The following is a 14,903-nucleotide window of genomic DNA, read 5'->3' as shown; positions in this document are numbered from 1 at the left end:
GTTCTGCAATTCGAACTCGGACGGGGATCAAGATATTCGAGTCCTTAAGATGTTGCAAGCCTTCCTCTTTTCGGTACTACTTACCACCCTTCTCAGCAGGTCTCATGTCAATTCAATAGTCCTCTCGTCTGACACAGAATCAGCTGGACAGGTAGTCGAGCGCGCAACCATCAATGCCGGACTCAGTAATAGCACTGCCATTTCTGGTGTAGAGTATGAAATACTCCTGCCAACTCATCCTTCGTCAGCTGATGTGATCCAGGGGCGCTCAATCCCCAGTTTTAAACCATACAGGCTCTTGGGAGAAGATTGTTGCAAATTCGCGCGTTCGTCTGATGGTCTATGGAATGGATGGGATCAACCATCAAGTTCTGGCCTCCACACTCGCTTGTATGAGATCTTTTGTAGACCATCACATTGAGAGCCTCCCAGACTTCGACGAGCCTTTGGCTCCAGCGGACGACCCTTTCAACGCTTCCAAAAGTGCCCCCGGTGTCGTCCTTAAATTTCAAGCACGTTCCCTGGGAAATGCACGAGGGAAAGCTCGCATGTATTGGAGCGACTTGGAGGCTGTACTTGCGGGGTTGTACTCTGTTATGGCGAAGGCAGAGAATGACTATTTGTTCAACTACGATGTTTTCGATACGCAAGAAGGCTTCGGGGGCCGGCAGCTTGGTACAGGATGGCTCAAGTTGCTCAACGGTAACCCAGCCACGGATTCAGTCGGGCATCCTTGTGATGTGGCTCCCATTCCTGCGTCAATAACCTCGAAGAATAGGCGAGCGCTTCAGATGCCTTGACCAAGTAAGGGTGTCAGATAACATTGATTTGCTCCTGTCAGTAGCGAAGCTACCTTGATCCATGGATCTGATATTGAAAAGCCGATGAGCTTGAGCAGCCCCTGAGCAAGTGTTACTCCCTTTTTCGGTATTCTTAAATGTCTGTTCGAACGAAGAGAGTACTCCCGAATCGACTATTTCAGTCCTGGCCACGCAGGCTTAAAGAGCCTCAAGGCTGAGCTAAATCAGCAAACTCTGGCAAATATCGATTTTGACGCTAGCAAGGGATTGTCGTCTGCCTAGATCTGTAGATCGCTAGTCATTCAGAGTATGATGACCAGAACCAATAGCATGATAAGGACTAGTATCAACACGCCGATGCAGCAGCTGGACCAAGAATCTGGACCACAGTTAGCGGTGGCGTTTTGGTGTCCTAGGTTCAGCCCATCTACCTTCGTTGTTCTTGATGACCCATCCAACCCGCTTGATCCCATTTTGTAGCTTCCCACCAACGCGATCAGCGATCTGATCAGCATCCTCAATCATGCCAACTTGCTCCTCCAACTCTCTTCCCATTGTATCTGCCTGTGCTCTTAAATTGCCCACAGTCTTGAACACCCCATCCAACTGCTCATCCTGCTCGTGCATCATCTCCACCTGCCGTTGCTGCTCAAAGGCTGCATAGTCGTCTTCATCCTCATCCGCCTGCTTTCCACCTTCAAGATCGTCGAATGAACTAGGCGGAGGCAGCGCGCTCCCATTTGTCATTCCCAACCCTTTCCCCTTCCCTTTTACGGCCCCAACTTCCTGGATGTGCTCCCTCATCCCTTCCACTTCATCCCCAACACTCCTCACCAGCTGCCGCCTTCGCGCAACTTCTTGCTCATCCAGTCCATACTTGTAAGGATCCCCCTCGACGGCGCGAACGCTGTCGACGAGATCTTGCAAATCAGCGCTGAGATCCCGAAGCGCGGATTCCAACTCTTGACGCGCCTGAGTGAGTTCGGGAGAGGATGCCGAAGTAGCTAGGGTGCGAATGCGGAGGTAAGAGGAGTGGAGGGAGCGGGTCGTGCGGAGGGTTTCGAGGATATCGGTTTGGGCTTCTAGGAAGGGGTCGGGTGGGTTGGGGATGGCCATAGTGAGTGTTGGAATGTTTGTGTTGAGATCACATCATTAAATCTGGGTATATCAGGCTGCTCCCAAACAAGATTGACAGGTCGGAGTCTCCCAATCGCCATAGGCCTGGATGGTTGCTCAAATTGTTACCTGTATATTATGGTGAATTTTGGCGTGAAGGAAGCAACTGGCTGCCGTAGAATTAATGTGCAATATCTCTCTCCTTGTCTAATCTCAACTTTTTGCAACCTACAATCTTGAGGTCAAGATATTGATCAACTATATCTAATACCTTTGACAGAATACACACGGGAGCTGTAGGTGTCCGAAGTGGTCTCGCAACGTGCGATGTATTCATCCAATCCTCTTCCCATTGATTCGTGCTTTTTAAGCCCAGAAGATTATGCCAAGTCACTGCTCTCATTTGTCACATGTGACGGCCTTTTTCAAAAACTCTGTGGGGGTGTGCACATTCTAGATTTCCTTACTCAAGAGCCAGATCTGTACTCAACTGTGCTACCTGAAGAATGGAAGGCGTGGTTTAAATTGCACAATATCTCTACTATTCTAGATCTCCTTCTGCGGCAAGATTTGTCCACAATAGAACCATGTTCAGAAAGCCTCAACGATAGTCATTGTCAGAGAGAGACATGCAGTCCACTGCAATGGCGAAACGCCCCAATGCCACCAAAGAGCTTACTTGACTATGTCATTAGCGTCCGTAAACACTCTCTCGCTCGAGACTTTCATATTCCTTGTGACAAAGAAGCCGCGCGATCACTGCCTCGTCATGTTGCTGTAGGTATGAAGCCAAAGAAAATTCACGAGGTGCAAAATTTCGCCAGATATCTCGACCACCTGTGCAAATCTAGAGACGTTATGCTGTCTCATCAAATCACGCATTTTGTTGACTTTGGCTCAGGCCAAAACTATCTAGGTCGTACGCTGGCTAGTCCACCTTACGACAAGTTGGTGATTGCGCTCGAGAGTAAGCCCCATAATATCGCAGGTGCGCAGGATATGGATATCCACGCACGGCTTACCGAGAAAGTCAAGACGATAAGGAACAAGAAGCTATGGAGGGCCCCGGACCTAATACCCTCAGAGAATGTCCACAAGGCGTTCGAACAGAGGATAGTCAGAGATGATACGGGAGGTAAAGATCCTTCAATAGAGTATTGCACCGAACCGCGAATCAAATACGTTGAAACCGTCATCAAAGATGGCAGCATGTCTGAGATTGTCGAGACTATAAGGCCTTGGAGCATGCATCTTGATCTCAAGCCTCAATTGATGGTTGTATCACTCCATTCGTGCGGGAATCTCATACATCATGGACTCCGCTCTTTGGTCCTCAATCCTGCGGTCAAGGCTGTTGCAATGGTAGGGTGCTGTTACAACCTCGTCACTGAGCGACTTGGTCCACCCACATACAAACTTCCTTCCTTGCGCACGTCAAATCCACGGCTTGAAAGAACGACCTCCGCCTATGACCCACATGGCTTCCCAATGTCAGAACGTCTTTCCCACTTCCGACATTCTGGTGGCGAGGGTATCCGATTCAATATCACTGCGCGTATGATGGCTTGTCAAGCCCCCCAAAACTGGACAGAGCAAGAGTGCGAATCGTTTTTCACAAGACACTTCTATCGGGCACTCTTACAACGGATCTTATTAGATCACAAGATTGTTGGGAAACCCCTGACCAGTCACACCGAAGGGAACGACAGTGATCTAAGAGAAGAACCCGTCGAAGGACCAGCTATCATCATTGGATCTTTGCGAAAACAGTGCTACCAATCTTTCGTTGCGTACGTCAGGGGCGCTATCCAGAAGATGGCCAATGATCCGTATCATGGCGACCGCATTAGAGATCGGGTTCAAGGCATATCTGACGAGGAAATCAAAGCATACGAAGAGCGATTTGGCAACAAAAAGAAAGAGCTTAGCATTCTTTGGAGTCTAATGGCATTCAGTGCGATCCTGGTCGAGTCGGTCATTGTGGTCGATCGGTGGATGTACCTCAAGGAACAAGATGCAGTAAAGGATTGCTGGGTCGAGCCGGTTTTTGAATACGGACAAAGTCCACGCAATCTTGTGGTGGTCGGCATCAAAAATTGAAATTACTCTTTCAGCTTGCTAATCTTTGGAATTGCTACATTCGTCCAATATCCTCTCAAATTTTCGTTGGGGCAATCTTGCCAATTTCGGGGAGAAAGAACCAGATTATTAGCCTCCAAACTGCGAAGCATCCACTATCTCCGATTTGCTGAAGATGTGATAAGCCTGCCGCGGGAAGCTCAACACAAAAAAACCACATGCTGACCTTGTTCCATGCTTTTCCATTCAGGGGACCTTCAGAAGGGCCATAATTACAAGATCAGTGTTTGCAAAATAGCAGCGAAGCCTCGCCTGGCTGCGCTCGGAGTCACATCTGCCTTCTCAGCTTGTTCCAAAATAGCATTCAGCATATTCAGATATACCTTCTGAGTCTCTTGCGGCAATCCAGACGTCAAATCTCTCAGCAACTGCCCATCATTTGTAAAGGACAAAGGTAGATGTTATGCATTATAATCTCTCATTGGCATTCAATTGGCGATCCTGGGTTCTGCTTCCATGTCCGCTGGCCGAAACAACCGCACGGGATAATCTTCTCAACGAGGACTATCGACCCTGATATTTCCACCGCGTGCCGGCTTGATAACGTGTGCAATTGAGGTCGTCGAGAGGAAAACGCAACTCGGACCTGATGGGGCTGGATAGGAGGTCGGTGCTTTAAGCTACTGTTGTATGCTTTGTCGACGAGGGTGGTCACAGTCCTGTGATTAGCTATTCTGTATAGAGGGCGTGTTCCACGGCAATCTGATCAGGGGCTTCTTGAAACAACTTACAGCTCTTGTGAGGCTTAAGAAAAGGGGATAGAGGGAGGGTTGAAGCCTGGAGTTCTCTATTTCATTACAAGATTGGTCTGCTCATCATTGCTTTCTAGCCATTAAAGGTTTCCTATGGATGAGTGTAGGAGATATCCGCATAACAGTTGGTGCAGCAGGTTGAAAAGTATTTGCAACCATGAAGCTTCTCGAAGCCCCTGCTCAAGCTGGTCTCACAGATAGCGTCATCTTGTGTTGCTTGCTGCTCTCTCCATCACTTGACATGATTTCGTGTCTCATTCACATCTCCATTCATCACATCTTCTCCCCTTGGATCGTAGCCAGTATCTTCCGCCTTTGCTTCCCGTTCCTAAACTCTAGGAACCATATGCCTTGCCATGTGCCCGTAGCCAGTCGGCCTTGTGATATTGGAATGCTCACACTTGAACCGATCATAGATGATTTGATGTGTGCCTGAGGCAATCAGTAAAGGCGGTAGATAGCATGTTGGGGCAGGCTCACGGGCATGTCGTCGCTCCCCTCGGCGTCGTGTCTGTAAATACCCTTTCCTGCTGCAGGAATTGTCAGCCACCTCTCGTCTCAGCAAGCTTGTTCACCCATGTAGCCCTCCTCTTCCCCCTCCCCCCGCCCAATAATAACTCTTACACCATGCCCCGCACCCAAGTAACCCGCCCTTAAAAAGTAGGAGATTAAACACACCAGTATCCTCAACCACGATCCTATCCAGCGCATCGCTCATATCCTTCCTCACATCACTATCCCAATTCTCATTCATCGTCAACCCGCAACTGGTATGCTGCAGAAACAGATGTAGCAGCCCGCATTTCACGGTCTTGATCTCGGGAAGAGCGTCGGTGATGTGGCTTGTGACGAGATGGGAGCCGCGCGCGAGGGAGGGGAGGGTTAGTTGGTGTTGCGAGTAGGTCGTCGTCATTGTCAGAGGTGGGTTTGGAGGTGAGCGCAACTGGTAGAGGGTGTGGAGCTGGCTTTGTAACTTTCCTGTGTAGTAGAAAAAGTATAGAGCTAGAAGAATGGGAAAAATTGAGAGACAGGCTTCTGTCTTGCGCAAATTCATGGAGAGAGTTGAGGCCTATGACGTCGCCAAGGAGGCTCTTTTATGCGCCCAAAGATAATGAGTATTGTTGGCTGCATAATACTTGCATTTCAATCTAGTGGACGTAGTTGATATAATTACATGCCGTCACTTTGCTTCAGCTCATTGGTTATATTGAGCGTGCTGTTTGTCCGTTCGTCCTTTTTCGAACCAATCTCCAATCTTCCTCCAACCATTCCTGGAAATTTGTCGTACCGAGCCATCCCAATGATGAGTAGCTACAACCGGCCATAATTGATATTTGAATATTGCATGCGAAATCGATAATAAGTTGAGAGTCCAGCTTTGTGTAATGTCAGTGCGAAGCGGTATGATAGCGAACGCTCCGAAGACTCACTTGATCTCTAAGCCTTGCGCTCAAAAAACGCATACCCTGTATGTGGATGCTTGCGCCAATCTCCGGGCTGACAATTGTTCATGATGTCGTTGGTCGTTCGTTCCCTCCAAGTACCATCAAGCTCCCTACAATAGTGGATGCTGTTCCCCGTAGGCACCTCTGGCACCGGTTGCAGACGTTTGGAGGCACCATTTGCCCAAATACCCCGCTGTGCTCCTCCACCATTCGATCTATTCATACCATGGCCAGCTGCGGGGCTTGCTAGTGTTGATCGATACAACGGAGGGGCCTCTCCATAGCGCATGGCCGCTATTGCCTACTTTGAATTAGCAGACGCTTGAAGGTGAAGCTGACAGAAACGACAGTGAAGAGTGATGAAGAACGTCATAACAACAGATCAAAGAACGCTTCGACGCAGCATAGTCAATCTCCACACGGTCTTACGCAGAGCCTCTTCAGGCTGTCGTCATTCGCTACGTACTGTTTCATTTGCCACTGGCTCTGTCCATGAAACCCATCCACTTGGTTGATGATGTTGATGATGACGAGAAATCTGGGACAGCACCTCGGCTGGTGATGGAAAGCCTGCTTGATCCCAGGCGTCATGATTCACAGCGTGTTCCACAATCCCTGCGTTTTGTGGCATCGACCAAGGACCTTTGTTGGCATTGCTATTGCTGTTGTTCTGGGCAGGGTTGCGCCAGGGCTGTGATGTGGGCCTCTGCTCCCAGTTCGTAGCAGGTGGCGTTTCCCATGTAGCGGCTGGAGCCCAGCTACCCTGAGTAGCTGAAGATTGCTGCACAGGATGACGCCAGGGCTTTGAGGTGACGGTCTGGGCTCGAAGGGGCATCTGCCATGGCTTCGAGCTGGGCCTCTGCTGATGATCCGTGGCAGTTGTTGTTCCCCAACTATCCTGACCGACCGGATTGGGCTGCTCAGCGTTGTTGCGAAAGTGCAAATTGGAATTGTAGATATTGTAAGTTGCCGGCATGTTGATTGTAGAGCTTGCAGTCGAATCCAAAACGTCTGAGATGTAGGCTCATAGAAGGATATGCTTGGATTGAGAGGGTGGGAGTGATGTGGTGAAGTGTGCGGGGTCGGAAAGTGTTGAAAGTGAAAGCAAAAGGGGCTGTTTCTGGGCTAAAAGAACGTGGACTTACTACAGGCTGGACATTAAAGTCAGAACTGACAAGAACATATTCCTTGGGGGGTTCCTTCTTTTCTTCTTTTTTTTTAGGCGGGTCTTCGAGTTCGACAACAGCGTAAGGCCAGCAGCACATGATTGCTGTTCCTTGAGTTCTGCTCGCTGGCTTTGAGCAAGGTCGTGCAGTTGCGCTTTCAGGAAGAGGAGCGTGACTGATGAAAAATCAACTGCCTGCCGCCATCACCTTGCGGGGTAGAGGTGGCAACGCCACCTGCATTGAGTGTCATTTCCTCCGGCAAAGCTCAAATCGGATGATTCACCGCAGTGAATGCATTCTCTAGCTCTCGGGACGAATTCAACAACAATATATGAGACCGGTTGATTGGTTGGAGGAACAAGCATGCTGAATGTCCAATATGCAGCCATGGAAAGCGAGCCGAAGCCGACAAGCACATCCAAAGCTCGCGGTCATGATCGATTTCACCGTATCTACTGAGGCGTTATACTATGTGTGCAGCTGCTCTGTCATGCTCTACTCTCTGTTCAGCTGATAGGTGGCTGCTCATCGCAGTGATGCGAATATTTGGCTGCCCTGGTCGATGGCGAAGTCAGAGCACTAGCTGCCGTTGGGCACTGCATTCTGCTGAGCACCGTTGAAAAGCTTGCTTCCAGCTTGCGGGGTGCGGCCCTAGATCCTGACTTTACCTGCATTTCCTTCGAAGGTCCCCCAACCGGTCTGTCCGCTCGGAAAAGTCTGAGTACTGCACGCCATCGTTAGTTGGCTCGCCAGCAGACTAGTCCCAACCCAGGAGCTTGTGTCTTCAGTGAAACCTTTGGCTATATCGACGGATACGATGCAGCCTCCGACCCTTTTCTCTATTGGTAGTCGAGAGGTCTCGTTCATCCTTGTGGCAATCGGCGGTTGCAGCACGCGGGCTTGCCCGCAGAAAAGACGACTCAAAGCAGGAGACTGACTCGGCGTCTTCTCCAGTAATATTCGATGTCAGGTTTTGAGGGAAAGGTTGAAAATAGGCATCGCGTTGATGCCATAGTTTGAAGCACGGAGTGCTAGGAAGAGCAGAAAGATACAAAGGAATGACGTAATTGCAATTCGCGGCGAAGACTTCACGTACAAGGACAGCATATCCTTCATCGGAGATTAAGCGGACTTTTTCGTCACCGTCAGAGCTCGATCAAATGCAGGAAGCCCTTCCACAAGATATGATGTGAGATACTCTACCGACACAATCACGTCGCCGTACAACCAGGTGACCCCAATCCATGTTCTAGCCTTTCGTACAATCTTGATATCTTTGATCGTAAAGCCAACAGACTGATAGGCCGCAGTCTCGATATCCATCACTGTAGGCAGCCGTGCGCTCATTCACCAGCATTGGAAGAGATAGCCGTCGGTCAGTCTCAAATCAGCACTAAGCCGCATGCACCCACGCAGCCTTGTGCACAGAGAGAAATGTAACATTGACAGAAAGCCAGAGTTGCAAGCTCGAGGCTGAATCAAAGAATTGATTTCCGCTCCACTTGGAGTGGGACTCTCCGAGCCAATCAGAGAGCGGATGAGATCGCTGCGCCTTCGCCACGCTTCAGCCACACTCATTATTGAGCCACACTTTCAAATTGAGCATCATTGGTAGAGGACTCAGATAGCGAGTGATACTAGATTGATTGGTAGTGCTAAGAATGTAAGCTACAAACATGAGAGGAGGCAGAATCGGATGCCAAGCCGCTTAGGAAACAGCTAGGCCTAGTCGGGCGATCTACTGCTCTAGCGGGGTAGGAGCCTCTGCTAACAAAGCATCGCATTTTTATTGTTATTGAAGTTTCCCTGCAGTGTCAGACCAGCTCACCGAACTATCTTAGGTCCATAGTGAAGAACAGCGGTCAGCGCCGTTCGACGTGCTTTCCGTGCTTTCCGCGCTTTTGTTTGGCGCAACTCCGCCGTGGCCTGCACGACGTTGGCCACTTCATGCAAGGCCCCCACAGCGTCATCGGCCGCTGCCTGAAGGTTAGCGCGTGTGACTCCGGTATGACTCTACAGCGTCTCTGGGAGCACTGTGAGACTGAGCCTTTCTGTCTCTGCTAGGCTCTAGCAGTCAGAGCCTGCCATCAATTGTTGAGTCGCACGAAGTAATTCTCAACGGTGGGGCGAAGCTAGCAGTGGCAATGAATCGCATATATTGAACAGTGAGACCTTGCTACAATGTTTTGGTAACGGTCTTTGTCAACGGACTTCATATGCATGTGAATTATACATCATTCACACATTGCCCATTGCTGCAGTCTTTACGTCTATCTCCTCTGTCCGACTCTTTCATCTGAAATCTTTTGAATAGAGTCTTCCAATCTTAGTTTTCTACCTTACGTACAGATGAAGCAAGTCTTCAAACCCTTTGCGCGGGTGGAAATGTCGGACAATACTACATCCAGGAACATCACTCAGCTGCCTGCTAATATCATCGAAGCCTTCATTCCTGGATATTCCATCATATCAAAATTGTTGCTGGATGCCCTCGGTTTTGACATTACCTTCGTGGTTTCTGCCTGTGTCCTAGCCGTAGGTCTTGGTACTGCTCTGAAATACATTTGGAGTTATGTGTACGACAAGGTCACCCGTTACTTGATGAGCTACATCCGCATAGAGTATGATGACGAGTAAGTACCAGCATTGGATTACGTATATGCGGACGAGTCTGCTGATTCTTCATTCAGCATCTATGACTACGTCATGGAATGGGTTGCTGCCCACACACTATCTCGGAATTCGAGAAATCTGATTGCCAAAACGGGCTACGAAAACCACTGGGAGATCAATGATGACGAGGAAGGCTATGCGCACCAGGTCACTGCTGAAGGCTATATCGATTTCCGGAATTGGGAAGCGAAGAAGCCACCGAAATACGAGCCATCCTACGGAAAGCACTTCTTCTACCATAAGGGCCATCTTCTTCTATTCCAACGGGATCAGAAGACTATGGTAGACTCTGGATGGGGTGGATATACTACAATGAGAGACAGTGAGTTCGTTACGCTATCCTGTCTTGGAAGGTCAACAAATCCGATCAAGGAGCTCATCAAAGAAGCGAAAGACTTCTATATTAGCAAGCAGAAGTCGTGCACGACCGTACGTCGTCCAGCGCCAAAGCAAAGTCGCACCAATAAAGGCGGAAGCTGGCAGCGGGCGGCGACACGACCTTCCAGACCCATGCAAACTGTCGTTCTGAATCATAAAGTGAAGAATGACGTGCTGAAAGATGTCAACGAATATCTCCATCCTGCCACCCCCCGATGGTACAGTAATCGGGGAATTCCATACCGTCGCGGCTACCTGTTGCACGGGCCCCCAGGAACTGGAAAGAGCTCCCTAGCGTGGGCAATTGCTGGTGTCTTCGGAATAGACATTTACTGCATCTCGCTTGTTGATCCCAATTTGACCGAAGAAGAGCTTGGCATGCTGTTTACAAGCCTTCCTCGTCGTTGTGTCGTCTTACTGGAAGACATAGATAGTGCGGGCCTCAGTAATCGTCAAGAAGCTCCGAGTGCCGAAGCAGAAACAAAATCCGAAGACCCCAAGGCCAAAGCGGAGGCGGTTGTGATCAAAGCTCTCGAAGGAGCGTCGAAGAAACTCAAGGATAAGGAACGAGAAGGTATCTCACTGTCAGGGCTTCTGAATGCTATCGATGGCGTTGCGTCACATGAAGGGAGGGTTCTGATTATGACCACGAACTTCCCAGACAGACTTGATGAAGCATTGACACGTCCCGGCCGAATCGACATGAAAGTCCCATTCACCAATGCGACTCGAGAGCAGATTCGCGAACTCTTCACTCGCATGTATTCCCCAGATACTCCGGTTGGAGCCCTAAAGACGAGACCAAAAGTTGGTAATGCCCCTGTGCAGAAATTACAGCTTGATGCGATATCGACTTTTAGCGAGAAGCTTTTGACGACAAAGGCCGATGATGCTAATTCTTTGACGCCTCCATACACGCCGATGCAAGCTAGCACGCCAATGACTTCCCCATCGAGCACGAGTCTTGAAGATGACACCGATATTGAGGAGATAGCTGCAAAATTTGCAGCGGCGATTCCAGAAGATACTTTGACACCAGCTGAGATTCAGGGGTTTTTACTAAAGCATAAGAAAGAGCCAGCTAAGGCTTTGACTGACGTTGAGTCCTGGCGGGACCGTGTTCTGGCTGCAAAGGAGAAGAAAGCCTTGGCGGAGAAGAAACATTAGGTTGGTCATTAACGGGCTGTAAGGTGTTGGCGGCAGCAAATGTTGTTTTGGAATAGATCATGACGAGCTTATGGAACATGCATGTGCATATTTGATTTTTGATGCTATGATGTTGGCAACCACATTGGAAAACAAGATGGCATGGTTTGATTAGTTGAGGCTTGCATATGGACAGTAGTTGTATCTGACAAAAGCAATTGAAGCATTCATTTTCTATCTACTGTGCCAGAGCGCTGTGGCAGGGTTTGTTTTGTTACAAGAAACGCTGATTCAATTTGCTCACATATTCTTCGCCGTGAGGAGAGACCATGCAATCAAATTCTTGGACATCTGTCAAAGGATCACATTATTTTTGATTGAAAGAGAAAAACAAAGGGAACCCTCTTCTTTTGGAATAAGGGTTTTGAGGTTTGGATTGAGTTCTTCAATACTACTTTGGGCTTCACAAAGGCCTTGAGATCAGTGTCCTTGATAGAGACTTTCTATTGACGACTATTCGAGGCGTCAATAAGATCATATTCTGTACAAAAGAATGGGTGTTGCCCTTAGTATTGTGCCTCATCAGACGCTTTCATTCCTACCAGATTCCAAACATTTAGAACAAAGAACCAAGAACGACCCTTTTGAATATTTCCATTCATTCATTCATTCGATTAATCAATCAAGATGCAATTCTCCGCCGCTCTCCTTGCCGCCCTTCTGAGCGGCACCTCACTTGTCACCTCATCTCCAACTCCAGTCTACCAAATCGGTGACGTGGCAGGAGGCTCCAACCCGTGGGTCGGCATGTACTCCAAAGACGACAGCCTTTGCACAAAAGGTTATTTCGAAGCGAAAGCTGGAGACAACAAATCCTGCTCTAAGAAAGGCGACTGCCGGCCCACACTCAGCAGCGCAAGTATGGCTGTACTTAGCCCTGGCGCCATCCCGGATGTTGGTCATCTGGGCATCTTCTGGGGAGACAAGAACCAATTGGCTGATAAACTCTTCTTGTACTCGGATGCTACTTGCACTACGCATATGGGCACGGTGGTTAGGCCAAATCATGATTTCGGTAATCAAGGGAAGTCTTGTGTGGGCGCGACCCCTGGGGATTTTAAGCAATGGGCGTATATTCACTGCGTGAGTCTCAAGCCACCTCAGAAGGATGTCGGTCTTGGACCATTTGTCATTACCAATCCGTGAGTAAATAGCAGGGGCGTTAAGGAGTATCGTGGCATAGAAAATGTTTTGTCATTTGGAGCAATGTTTCTATAATCAATGTGAATTTCAGAATTTAGTCGAGCTTCCATATCCCAAAACATCAACATAGCAATGTGATAACCAAATGTTGATGCTTGTACTGCCAAGGGCGACTTGTAGGTGCTCCTTTACCAACAATGAGACTCTTTCAACCTAGATAAAGCGATTCAGTGTTCAGGCATAAGGGCCGAGATCCTTCGTGAGACGCCTGCTTTATGGGCGATTCGTCGATCAGAAGCGGAAGACTAACTGCTACTACGAGAACTCAGTCACAACCAAGTGTAACAAGAGTTGTGAGCTCGCGAGGCTGTATCAATGATCAACACTTGCTTATGATCTGAAAACGTCGACTGGTCTATGCACCATCCGCGAATTCAATCCGTGAGGCTAGGCGAAAGCCATAGCATACGGTGGCACCAATAGCAATGAGATTGAGGTGGATACTCATGGCATGAGCCCTCGAAAAGGCCTTATTCCTCGCTCTCATTTCCGGGCTGCCTGAAGGATCATTGAACTTCTTGCCATCTCGCGTCTCTAGCCGTTCCCACGTTCATGTCAGTGAGAGTAACGGGTCTCACAAGAAATTGCCTTATTACCTTGGTGAGTCCTCTGAACCATGGTTTCCTCCGTGCGTGGGCCATAGACTCTCAGGTTCAAGGCCGCCATTCCCCCGGCTACAACCAACGGTATAAGATCACCGTTTCGACGGAGAAGCGACAGAGGACCGTGGGGTGGAAAAGTAGCGACGGTAAGAGCAATGAAAAGAGACTGTAGGCGGAAATACAAAGGAAAGACTCGTTTTTGAAGGCTTGTGAATGCAGACATAGGCAGTGCCTGATAGCAGACTTTGGTCATCACGAAGCTCTACGGTGCAAACAGTCAGTCGCAGATCAATGCTGAACTCGGGAGGAAGACCTGATAGAGCTCCGTGCCTAGTAATATGCCATAGAACATGATATGGTAGGACGCTATGTTGGCGAATGGCCCGAGGCTGTTGAGTACGGGGGAAGCTATGGAAGCCATGTGGAGAGTCCTTTGCGTACAGGAAAGGGAGTACGTGAGGTTCTGAGCTTCTCTATCAAATCTTCACTTTTGCTGCTCGCTGATGGAAATTCAACACAGAGTTACGGCCAAAGTGCATTGAGGTCAGATATGGTGGGAACAATAATGGCTGCCTAGAATGCGCTCGGCCGCGGTTAGTAGAAGGATGCGGATATGACATGTGGAAGGAAGATTCGAAATCTCATTATTGACTTGTTGACTTGCATCCTGCATACATTGGCTTCTCAAGTTCTCGGCACCGCACTATGTTGGGTTGTCACTGTCACACTTTGGTGTCTTCCAGTGCTTTCAAAAGGGGATGCACTTCTTTAGACTTTTGCTGAATCAGCTTGATAAGATTGCCTTGTTAGTCTAAATCAACATCATCCATCTTCAAGGATAACATTCCATGCTTGAGAGCACGTTTCCACCTGGAACGCATGGGACATCCTTGACTCGTGTGCTGCGCCGACACTACTATATTTGCACTCGCCATGCATGCCCATATTCTTGGCGTAAATCCCCCCCACTGCTGGTCGTTGATGCCACCCCCTACCAGGTTACGATAAACACCAATTGGTGCGTCATGGAATACCTAGATTTCACGCAATCGTGTCACAAGCTGAGACTTGATGTCTGGCTTGAGCCAGCAGCGGTAAGAGCCGTGCGCTGGCTGAACGCCAAGGCATTGCAGGAGTAAGGTACCTCCAGGGCTGAGCCATAAAGCTGTGTACATGTGCGGTCAATCGCCGTCTGCATACCACTCGGACAGGACAATTGACATCTCTCAGCCTGACCCAAACGACAAATGATAGAAGCATTCTCGTGCCTCAGATATCACACGTGCTAGTCCTTGCTCGGCGAAGATTGTCAGTATGAGAAGCAGCAGCCCTACAGAATCCTTCGCGGATCGTTGCTGCATGCGTTAATGCTTACGCTAATCTTCGTGGCAAAGACTTACGTTGGCATTTAGAGATGCCTCTC

The 14,903-nt window shown here is 48.9% G+C and overlaps 7 protein-coding genes across 7 annotated transcripts; 4 read left to right on the top strand and 3 right to left on the bottom strand.

The window, feature by feature from the left end:
- Positions 1-49: 49 nt before the first annotated feature.
- On the top strand, positions 50-800 carry KY384_005352 (uncharacterized protein; the record flags this gene model as incomplete). The annotated part of the gene is made up of 2 exons (XM_044813853.1): positions 50-213; positions 263-800. 2 exons carry the CDS (start codon positions 50-52, stop codon positions 798-800), a joined length of 702 nt encoding a protein of 233 aa, XP_044669154.1.
- A 390-nt stretch (positions 801-1,190) lies between these two features.
- KY384_005351 (uncharacterized protein) lies at positions 1,191-1,916 on the bottom strand (the record flags this gene model as incomplete). Its single annotated transcript, XM_044813852.1, has 1 exon — positions 1,191-1,916. One exon carries the CDS (start codon positions 1,914-1,916, stop codon positions 1,191-1,193), a length of 726 nt encoding a protein of 241 aa, XP_044669153.1.
- A 660-nt stretch (positions 1,917-2,576) lies between these two features.
- KY384_005350 (uncharacterized protein) lies at positions 2,577-4,016 on the top strand (the record flags this gene model as incomplete). The annotated part of the gene is made up of 1 exon (XM_044813851.1): positions 2,577-4,016. The coding sequence occupies one exon, from the start codon at positions 2,577-2,579 to the stop codon at positions 4,014-4,016; it is 1,440 nt and encodes a 479-aa protein (XP_044669152.1).
- Positions 4,017-5,080: 1,064 nt separating this feature from the next.
- Positions 5,081-5,720, bottom strand: KY384_005349 (uncharacterized protein; the record flags this gene model as incomplete). The annotated part of the gene is made up of 2 exons (XM_044813850.1): positions 5,081-5,184; positions 5,486-5,720. 2 exons carry the CDS (start codon positions 5,718-5,720, stop codon positions 5,081-5,083), a joined length of 339 nt encoding a protein of 112 aa, XP_044669151.1.
- Positions 5,721-6,660: 940 nt separating this feature from the next.
- On the bottom strand, positions 6,661-7,228 carry KY384_005348 (uncharacterized protein; the record flags this gene model as incomplete). The annotated part of the gene is made up of 2 exons (XM_044813849.1): positions 6,661-6,822; positions 6,851-7,228. 2 exons carry the CDS (start codon positions 7,226-7,228, stop codon positions 6,661-6,663), a joined length of 540 nt encoding a protein of 179 aa, XP_044669150.1.
- A 2,539-nt stretch (positions 7,229-9,767) lies between these two features.
- Positions 9,768-11,636, top strand: KY384_005347 (uncharacterized protein; the record flags this gene model as incomplete). The annotated part of the gene is made up of 2 exons (XM_044813848.1): positions 9,768-10,051; positions 10,109-11,636. The coding sequence occupies 2 exons, from the start codon at positions 9,768-9,770 to the stop codon at positions 11,634-11,636; spliced, it is 1,812 nt and encodes a 603-aa protein (XP_044669149.1).
- A 666-nt stretch (positions 11,637-12,302) lies between these two features.
- KY384_005346 (uncharacterized protein) lies at positions 12,303-12,821 on the top strand (the record flags this gene model as incomplete). The annotated part of the gene is made up of 1 exon (XM_044813847.1): positions 12,303-12,821. One exon carries the CDS (start codon positions 12,303-12,305, stop codon positions 12,819-12,821), a length of 519 nt encoding a protein of 172 aa, XP_044669148.1.
- Between the last annotated feature and the right edge of the window lie 2,082 nt (positions 12,822-14,903).

Source organism: Bacidia gigantensis (assembly GCF_019456465.1).
Source record: "Bacidia gigantensis strain McMullin 20006 chromosome Unknown contig_245, whole genome shotgun sequence".
Lineage (NCBI taxonomy): Eukaryota > Fungi > Ascomycota > Lecanoromycetes > Lecanorales > Ramalinaceae > Bacidia > Bacidia gigantensis.
Note: the sequence above shows the minus strand (reverse complement) of the source record. Positions and strands in the feature narration are given on the sequence as shown.